The 10,431-nt window shown below is 38.2% G+C and overlaps 1 protein-coding gene across 8 annotated transcripts in view; it reads left to right on the top strand.

Annotated features, from left to right (window-relative positions):
- Positions 1-10,431, top strand: part of ATG7 (autophagy related 7) — a 300,945-nt gene that overhangs the window by 272,471 nt on the left and 18,043 nt on the right. For 7 of the 8 annotated variants that reach the window (XR_012657137.1, XR_012657138.1, XR_012657135.1 and 4 more), the window contains one exon: positions 2,075-3,235. The exons of the other annotated variant lie outside the window; for it this stretch is intronic. Coding sequence is in view for 2 of the 7 variants with exons in the window: in XM_032773136.2 (XP_032629027.1) it covers positions 2,075-2,107 (33 nt within the window). In the remaining 5 variants the exon portion in view is untranslated. Of the gene's footprint in view, positions 1-2,074; positions 3,236-10,431 lie in introns of those variants that run through there. 8 annotated transcript variants of the gene reach the window in all.

The following is a 10,431-nucleotide window of genomic DNA, read 5'->3' on the forward strand; positions in this document are numbered from 1 at the left end:
ATCACTCGAAGAAGAAAAGACGGTTACTCACCTTTGTAACTGTTGTTCTTCGAGATGTGTTGCTCATATCCATTCCAAACCCACCCTCCTTCCCCACTGTCGGAGTAGCCGGCAAGAAGGAACTGAAGGGTGGCTGGGTCGGCTGGGGTATATATCCGGTGCCATAGCGGCGCCACTTCAGGGGGCGCCCAGCCGACCCACCGAGTGTTGCTAGGGTAAAAAGTTTTCCGACAAACATGCATGCGGCACGCACACACCTAACTGGAATGGATATGAGCAACACATCTCGAAGAACAACAGTTACAAAGGTGAGTAACCATCTTTTTTGTTTCCAGTCACTCAGTTTTGTGAGATCCCTTTGTAACTCTTCGCAGTCTGCTTTGGACTTATCTATCTTTAGTAATTTTGTATTGTCTGCAAATTTTGCCACCTCATTGTTTACCCCGTTTTCCAGATCATTTATAAATATGTTCAGCAGCACTGGTGGCAGTAAAGATCCTGGGGGACACTGCTATTTACCTCTCTCCATTCTGAAACCTAATCATTTATTCCTTCTGTGTGTTTTCTGTCTTTTCACTTGTTACTGATCCATGAGAGGACCTTCCTTCTTATCCCTTAGCTCAGTGGTTCTCAAATTTTTGTACTGATGACCCCTTTCACACAGCAAGCTTCTGAGTGCGACCCCACCCCCTTATAAATTAAAAACACCGTTTTATATATTTAACATCATTATAAATGCTAGAGGCAAAGCGGAGTTTAGAGTGGAGGCTGACAGCTCATGACCCCCACATGTAATAACCTCATGACCTTTGGGGGGGTCCCAACCCCTAGTTTGAGAACCTCTGCCTTAGCTCTTTATCTTTTCACATCTCTAATTGCAATTTTTCGGGGGGAAGGAGAATGGTTATTTAGTATAGCAGACTTATTTTACAACTAAAAAAATTCAAACATAAGTTAGTGGCCTTTAACGTAAACCTTAGCCCAGACCTATGGTACCTTCTACTATTACTGCATACTCTGTTGTGGAGTTTCCCTTTTGATTATTCCATTTTGTTATTTGGAACTCTGTGAATGTTTCAGAAAGAATGCAAAGATTTTGAACTTACGGGTATAAAGTCTGGGCCAACCATTTACTGAGCCTCCAGAATAAATGGTAATAAAACCTGCTAAATACACCTGCATTTCCATGAAGGAACAGGCATGTCTTTAGTGTGTACTTACTGTATGTACACAGGGGCGTTTGCAAATTTTTGCATTTTTTAAAATGTGTCACTCTGTGTCCTGACAACTGATTGAAAATACAGAACTTACATTCAGTTTGTATGGCCTCTAGGACTCCAGGTTCCATGGGGATTCTGTGAATACGTAAACCTTGTTTTCCAGGTTGGGTTTCCAGGATATGTCTTGGTCATAACCCATAACCAAAGTAAATATACAGTTACATCTTGCTACATAAAATATGTTTTTCAGTAAATTATTCAGTGGTTAATAGAACTTTTTAAAAAATGAGGGGAAAAAACAAATTCACACATATATATTCAGCTTGAATTAAATTTACTGCTCTTTGTGGGTCATACTGTTGGTTATTCTCAAATATTTGGGTGGCCCCTGATTCTTCTGGGTGATGATCACAAATTCCTAAAGTTTTATATTGAATATGTATTATTTATTATTCATCATTTGTTATTTTCCTAGTAACAATTTGTCAAGCAATCAGCAAGCAGAAACAATACCAAGTTACCAGCCACACACCATACATAATGAATAGCAAACTGACAAAGGAATAGCTCAGAAACAACCAATGAAAATTATTCATTCAGACTATTATAGGAATAAATACAAGTGCCAAATTGTGTGTGCAACTAAAGAGATTGGTTTGCAAATGATTTACTGATCCAAACAACCTCAACTCCACTGAGCTGTTAGTTTCATTAATACTATTCAACCATCTTTAGAGTGGATGGTCCATAAATGAAATGTATTCTTCCTCTTAAGTTGGATTAGGGGATTTATAAGGTATTTCGAAAGCATATTTGAGCTACTGAGTGAAATGTCGATTGTTTTCTCATTACAGATTTGGGACATGAGTGATGATGAAACAGTCTGAAAGCCAAATGAATGAAGTAGAAGATGACCTGCTTTAGGCTTCAGTGATGTCTTTTATCCATCATTTGACAAGTTAATGATTGCTTATACATTTTGACTTACAAATATAAACAAATATAATCTACATCTGTGCTATGAATGGGACATTATCTTGAACTAAAATAATAGTTCTACTGTGGATGTAATTCTCCCCTGCTTTTCATTTTTATCCTATGCATGAGATAACACTCTTGCTAGAGCAATGTGTTTGTTTAAATCCCCTTTCTATTTTTTTTTCTGTTTCTAAACATAGCTTACATATGAAATATGCCACTTTAAATAGCCTTTGGAGTTTTCATTTGTCCCAGTTTTCATTTTACTTGTCAATAGATATCCCTAAATATCATTGTATTTTTCGTGTTTCAATGATTTGTCACATTTTATAAGTATTTAATATTCAGGCTATAAGAAAATGCCCCTGTAGATGGGAATTAAATTACATTGTTATTTAAGGGAGTGGGGAAAAGATAACCAAACATCCACCTGCACAGTTTTACTGTGTTAGATCATGTTGTAACATATTAGCCCCCCTTCTTATTATAATACAGTTGGTCTTGGCTGTGCAGATGGGAACAGACAAAGCTTCAGAATCTTATTAGAGTCATATAAAAGACTTGAGCTGTAGCATGGTTCCACACTGTGGATAAAGTATCATTTGACATTGCCTACCTAGTGAAGACCAAACCGTGTTTATATCCTGATTGGGGGCTGTGATGCTTACAGCAAGATCCATTACACAGTAAAAATTGCTTTGAAGGTAGGTCCTTAGCTAGATAAAAGTGTATAGTGTAATTGAGAAATGTATCTAAGGCAGTGGTTCTCCAGCTTTGTCATTCTTAAATCCCACCACCTAGCATGTTCATGGACATCAAAACAGTCCTAACCCTAATCTCCCATTGGAGGCATTTGAAATGTTTTGTTCTTGCTGGTGCACAAAACCATAGTTTGGGAACCACAGAGAAAAAGGATAATTTATGAAACTCAAAATTTTAAAAAATCAAGTGTATTACTACCCTAAATGTAAAGAGAAATATATCTATTGTTTTGCATCTTGAAATAACTAAAAACAAAAAAAAATGTTTTAAGCCTCTTTTACAGCTTAAATCTGGTTATTTGCATTGCTTCATTCATGAGGAAAAATGGAAACTGCATTATTGTTCGTTGTCTTCCAATCATTCTTTCCTTTGCATATAAAACCTTTCCTTTGCATATTCTGTCCTTAGCCTTAAGAAAAGGTACAGCAGTCCATCCAGTTAGTCAATCAGTCAAATTATCTTGTGTTCTTCCTCTACCTTTAATTAAGTTCCAAGTCCCTGAATGTAGAAGTCAGATCAACTTGTTCATTTGCCTGCTTAGCTGACACATCATTTGGGGGGAAGTTCTATAAGGGTCAGTTTACCCAGAGCAGAGGATACCTACAGCTCCTAAATTATGAATTTAAGTGACATTTTAATGAAACACAGCACCCTCTTCATGGGATGTCTAAAATGGTATCTCTTCTTACATTTTTTTTTCAAATAACCATAAATGAATGTCTCAGCTAAGTAATGCCAGTGTAATGTAAAATATATTCTACTGATCTAGCTATAAAGTAAGTTATTGAGTCAAACTTATACATACACACACACCTGATATCTTGACTGATAATGAACGCTGGGAAATTGCAGTTTCCATTTGTGTGCATGGGAAAGTATGATCTTTTGATGATTGTGAACTAACAAAATACATATTCTAAGGTTATTTATAAGTTCCTGATTCTCATGCATTTGAAGGAGATGTAATTTTTGTAGCCCAGCTGTCATCAGACTGCAGTTTGGGCTAGGAAGTATCAGTATGATGGCAGCTTGCATAGAGAGACCAGCATCTATATCACTCATAGTTACAGAGATAGTGAAAAGGAAAAATCTAATTTGAAATTGAGCAGATTTGATTATCTGAAACTCCAAAAAGGGTCATGTCCCCCCAGGTTTTAGTAATAAAATTGAAAATTCTCTCAATTATCTGAAACTATGATTGTCCAAATAAAGTTGCACTGTATTTTTAGGTGGTAAGAATCCCTTTAACTATTGAAATATATAAGATATAAAACTCAGGGTTAATATGACGTTTCCTTACCTCTGTAATTTCAGTAAATACAACTGTGTCAGACTGTGCTGCTTCCTGTACATACGCTTTCCAGATGTGTCTGATATTCCAAAACACTGCAGTTTGACTTGGAAAAACTTCCGTTGTCTAACTTTACTGTTTTATTTTTCCCTGAAAACCAAAATTGTTCCTATTTTGCTTCTAAAATGTTTTAAGCATTTGCTGAGGAGGGAAATAGTGAAAACATATATTCACATGAATGAAAACATATATTAAAATAGTATAAGCTGCTAAGTACTGTTATTTACTGACTTGTACACACTAGCAGCACGGTTTTGGCATAGCTCTCCCATCTGCCGTTATTGCTGCTAAATGGAGGAAGTTGAAATTTGAACTTCATGCAGGGAGTGGGGGAGTTAATTTTATTTTTGCTGGAATGAGCTCATAGGCAATGAAAGGGCAAAACTCATCCCTTCGTTCTACAGGCCAACAGCTGCCACTACCCTTAGGACATTTACCCAATCTGACTGGGGTGGTAGAATGTGTATCTTCCTCTGAGGTTGCTGTTATTACCTCTTCACAAAACATCCAATGTAAATATAGTGAGATCATAAGGCAGTGCAGGCAGCACCCTAGAGAGCAACTGTGTCATCTGGGCAACGCATCTGAGGTCAAATTAATTCTGCTGTAACTCCACTGACTTCTGTAGAGATTCATCAGGTATGAATTTGGTCCTCAGAGAATTAACATCTCTGAAAATTGTAGATCTCACTTTCAAACATTATCAGCTAAAGATAATTTTTTGTTGGTACCACCCTGTCAATGATGTATTTGCTGGGTACAGTCAAAATGCTAACTTGTCTTAATAACACTTTCATGAAAAGGAGAAACCTGATATTTTCTATTTCAGAGTACATTTTGAACATAACCTATTTTAGGTTATGGCTAAACCTATACCCATCAGGTTAATTCTGAGTGCTGTAATCCCAATTTCATGGTTTGCTGCTGTTCGTGCACTTGCCATATGTGTTTGTAATCTGTGTCTTAGGAATGAAATTTACTCACCAGGGCAGATCTTCAGCAGGTATAAACTGTCATAGCTCCACTGAAGTTAGTGGAGATGTGACCACTTGCACCAGCTGAGAATCTGCTGCATGGGGCTAGCTCAGGGCCCCTCACATGGCAACATGGCCATAATAAACAAGGACATAGATATAACGTGGGGACAAATAAAATAACCTCTTTGCACCGTGGAAAGACTCTCCGTGCCAGCTTCCCATAGACTGTCCTGAAAAAAAACAATGGGATGGGCCCATGGGCTCTGTGTTCACAAATCCAGTGGCCCCAAGATCTAGGGTGAAATCCTGGCTTCACTGAAATCAAGGACAATACTCTCATTAACAGAATTTTCACACTGAGTGCATCTGGTGCAGAAGGGTTCTGGCTGCTACCCCAGCCCATGGGCTTACGTGAGCTTAGGAAGGTAGTTTTCAACGCCCTCTGCATCCTGCCTGCATAGAGCCTGGTTACCCATAGCTCTAGGCAGGAGGGAGGGATTTGACCCTGAGTGACCTCCAGTGCTATAAACTGACATATCCTTTTTGCTGGTTTTGAACTCTTGTTCCTCTTCTTTCACTCTGCACTTTCTGAATAAAGCTTCTGCATGTAAAGATTGACTATATTCACCTTTCATGTGTGATGCAAGTACTGTTAATAGAATAGAGCAATGTTATAGATTTCTTCCCCATCCATCCTATCTGCCTGTTAACTTTTAAATAACTATTATTGATGTGGGGGGTTGGACATAATGAAAATTTAACATACATAGTAGAATCCTCTTGTAGTGACATTTTTTCCCCTCCCAGAATAATTTTACTGTAGGTTTAGCTAGAATTGCAGGTTGCACATTGCAATACATTGAAACAGTGAATCATGGGGCTACTTCACTTTGAAGAGTTTCCCTATTTCCAACTTCCCTGTGAGCTCCATTGCACTTCCTCCTGCTCCATCCACCACACATCAAAGCATGTGAGAGTGCTAAGGAATCAAATCCATAGAATGTACAATTAGCTTTAATTTCCCAAGGCAGAAAAGGATCTTCAATTATGATTCTGCTCTGAAAAGAGACTGTAAAAGTGGCACCTTCTTCAACTGATCTGCCCTTTCTGTGTCTATAGCATTATGTCAGCACTAGTGACAAAGATGAATTTTTACTCTGGCTAACGCTGCAGCTCCAACACCACTTCAGAAGTATGAATTGAATTCAGTTGTTAACCAAGTTCCAATTTCAGAGGCAAATTCTTCCCATAAGGACACTTGTGCAACTCTTTTGAAGTCGATTGAGATGCACAGGTGTCACTGACGGCAGAATCTGTATACAATAGAATTGCTCAGATATGACCAAAGGCAGGGTTTGAAATGATAGGGTTGCTCAGTTGTAACTGAGTTCAGCATTTGGTTATAGAACCTCTATTAATGGCAATAATATGTGAAAAGATCTGTGAGATCCCAGGAGACAGTTCCAGAGTTGGTGAGCTCATAAAAAACCTGACCACATTTGCAATGGAATTACTGAGATCCATAAAGATTGATCAGTGGTCCAACAGAGCCCTTTTTACATAGTCATTTTTCAGAGTGTAGCCACGTTTTAAGTATTCAAATCTAATTTAGTCTCCTCTCAGTTATTAGGGGGGCAGAAGGGATAGGTCACATTCTTTCAAAAATAAATGTGTTCCAAATAAACATACAATTGACCTTTCTGCTTATTCTGCCAATATAAAAGAGATGTTTCTATTCTATATATAGAAAAAGAAACATATTTTTCTATCATGGGTGCAAGTCACCATTCACTTACCTTCCATTGATTAGAGGTTGCTACACTGTATCTTCACGCATTAGGATACATCAGAAGGTAAAGAGGAAATAAACAATGTGATGTATTTTTTTAATGCATTATCTATGTTTTAAAACCTAACATTTTTTTAAAATGGTAATGCAATAGTTTGCTTAGAGACAAATGAGGAGCTGTAGTCCAAGGAAAGCAATTAAAGAAATGTGAAGGATGATAAACATTAGAAGGCTAGCTAAGAAACACAGTCTGCAAGACTTCTGTAATACATTATCATTTCTGTCCAAATCTTTTGACATGGATGGGATCCTCAGCTATTTTCTTTTTCAACATTTTCCAACTTCATTGTAGATGTTGTTGTCCTTGGGGATAATGAAATTTCCTGTCTAGGAGACTTCTTGCATCTTCTGAAGCGTCTGGTGCTGGCCATTGTTGGAGACAGGATTCTGGACTTAGATGGACCTTTGGTCTGATCCAGTCAGGCAATTCCTATCTTCCTAATCAAAAGAGACCAAATCTAGGTGTCCCATTCTGATACCATGTCTCTATATTTTTTTCTGCAGCTGACTAGAATCTCTGTGGAGGCCTAGCAGGGTTTAAAAATGGCATGATTCTACATGCATGTGTGATGCATCTTTCCAAATCAGTGCAGAGTTTCTCTGCATTACTTCAGGAATTCAGCATGATCATTAAAAAGAAGTGCTTGTTTATTTTCTCATTTGTGCAGCATGTTCAACTATTGAAATGAAAAATATCAAATTCCGTGGAGAATCCACCTTCATCCAGTATCCTTAGTATTGCCAGCCTTTGGCCCCTTGCCATGGACAATGGCTAATCTTCCAAATCTTTTTGGACTCATTTTAAGCATTGAGTCACTAAGACATTGGTCCAGATAGCTCTTGTGGAGCTCTCTACTTTATGGTAACACTAACTGCTTGACTAAGATAGGCATTTTAATTTATTTTAAATAAAATATTAAAAATAAAGATCTCTAACTAAAATATTTTGAGTAATCTAGCAGACATGCCCATAGCACATGCATAATGCTGTATTGCTAAGCAAATGTATGATCTTGATTTGTATCCTTTCTCTTCTCGTCACACTCCCTTATTCTACCTTCCCCTTTTCCTCTTCTTTGGTTGTGCCATGTCTCTGTTTAGTCTCTTATCTTGCAAAAACTTAAGCAAGTGATTAACTGTAACTTACCTTTGCAGGATCAGGGACTTAAATTATGAGCTCTCTGGGGAGGGGGCCGGGTCATTTGATTTGTTTGTGAAGTACCTTGCCCGTTTTTAGGCTCTACATAAAGAATAATAGGAAAAGTGAAATCTAATCTCGTTTTCATGGACCAGGTCAGTAATGTTTCCTTCTCCTCTTCCACACCTCCTTCTCTTGCACTTAGTATTGTGTGAGCTATCTTATTTAACTTTGATTCAGGCACCCCTGCCAAGAATAGACAGTGCTGCAGGAAGCTAATTGGTGCTCCTGAGGGTACAGGATGGCTTCTCATTGCTCTAGTTTCCAAATCAAACCACTATGGGCTGGATGTGGGTGTGGAGGAGCACATCAGGACCTGCTCCCAGCTAATGGAAACATGCCTAACTTAAAAACTGAGTGGTTCCAAAACCAGTTCAACCTTGGTGGAATTTAACCTTTGGATTGTGTTTTGACAGCTTGCACACTGATGCCCAGTTACAACTTCACTTTTTTCCTCAGTGATTACTGGATTAAAGCACTGTCCATTCATTGGGGGTAAAATATGAATGAATATGGGGTGGGAGGGGAAATAATAACCTACATTTATATTTTAGCCAGGACTCCCTCCCAAATTAGTGCAAATAAAGAGTAAAGGGATTCTCTTAAATAGATTTGTTTGGTTTGCATGGCTTTTAAATTTTTTTTTTTACATATTTTTAACTCTATGAAGTCTCCCTCTTATACAGTAGTTCTCTAGGAGTTGCCACTTCCTCAGGAATCTATGACTCAGAGAGTGTATAAATAAAATGACATCACTGCCAAGCTTTGTTTGGATTGCCCGTTTCCTAAATGGAGACTCTGTTGTTCTAACTTTAATGCTTGCATCAGTTGTTGTTGGTTTTTTAAATAGTAAAAGCATCCTTGCCAACACTGACTAATACATGTTCAGTGCAATTATCTTTCTGAATCCTTTAAATCACCTATTTTGAAGTTCATTTAAAACAGTAGATACCATACCTTAATTCAAGATATAATTCATGACTAAAATAATTGTAATGCACAAGATATTGTTGTTGCACAGTATTCCTAATATACTGCCAATGTGCAATGGGGGAAACAGCTGAGTGTGAGAGCATAATTTTTTTCCATTATTATTTTAACAAACAATGAAAAGAAAAACAATTGTTTCTTCTGAAACAACTTATTTTTACCATGGAAAACAAGCAATAGCTCTCTCTGTGGATAAGTGTCATCCAGGAGGTAGAGTCTTCACTTTGTATGTCCTATGCTTTAGCTTCCCACTCAAAATACTTGTAAATATTTCTACCTCTCTGCTCCCAATGAGCATGCAGCCTCAAACCACTGAAGGGTCAGAGTTAGATCCCAATTGTATTTTTTCTGAAACCAACACTTTTCAGTTAGAACTGCCTTTTAATACACCATTGAAATAGACAGACCCAAAATACATCCTACTTCTTTGCTGGGAGTCACAGGTGCATCCAGGAAATGAGCTGTTCTCCCGTGGGATGCCTGTCTGCTGCATTCTTCTGAGCTTAAGGCCAAATCTGCACTTCTTAGCCAAAATGCCCTGTGACACCACTGCAAAATGGGGCCATCAGATTATCAAAGGCAATTTGCTCATTGTGAAGAGTTAGATTGCTTGTCCAGGTCATTTTATTCACTGCTTTCAGGGAAGAGCATGTTGCACTGGATAACATGCCCTGATTTTTGTTGTAGAGTAGTGAAGCAGTGTTTCTTTGCTTAAACAGCAGCAAAAAAATGCAATTCCAGGAATAGATGGACTTTAGTAAGACAGAGCCTATAACTATATCCTCTGACTGTCCTCTGATTATGTCAGTTCTCACAAACTAGGAAAGGCTAGCCTGGTTAGATCTTAATAGGTGACCTCCAAAGTAAGCCCAGGTGCTCCTTGGTGGTGGTCTTTCATCTGAGTGAATCAGGACTTTACCAAACCCTGGCACAGTGTTAGGAAGAACTGTGCTGTCACAGCAGTCATCTTTCAGATGAGAAACAAAACCTAGAACCTAAAAAGATTCCCCTAACACCTTCTGTAATGCAAGGAGGCAGGGCCAGCTCTAGGTTTTTTGCTGCCCCAAGCAAAAAAAAATTTGGCTGCCCCCACTCCAGCCCTGGGC

Source organism: Chelonoidis abingdonii, chromosome 17, assembly GCF_003597395.2.
Source record: "Chelonoidis abingdonii isolate Lonesome George chromosome 17, CheloAbing_2.0, whole genome shotgun sequence".
NCBI lineage: Eukaryota > Metazoa > Chordata > Testudines > Testudinidae > Chelonoidis > Chelonoidis abingdonii.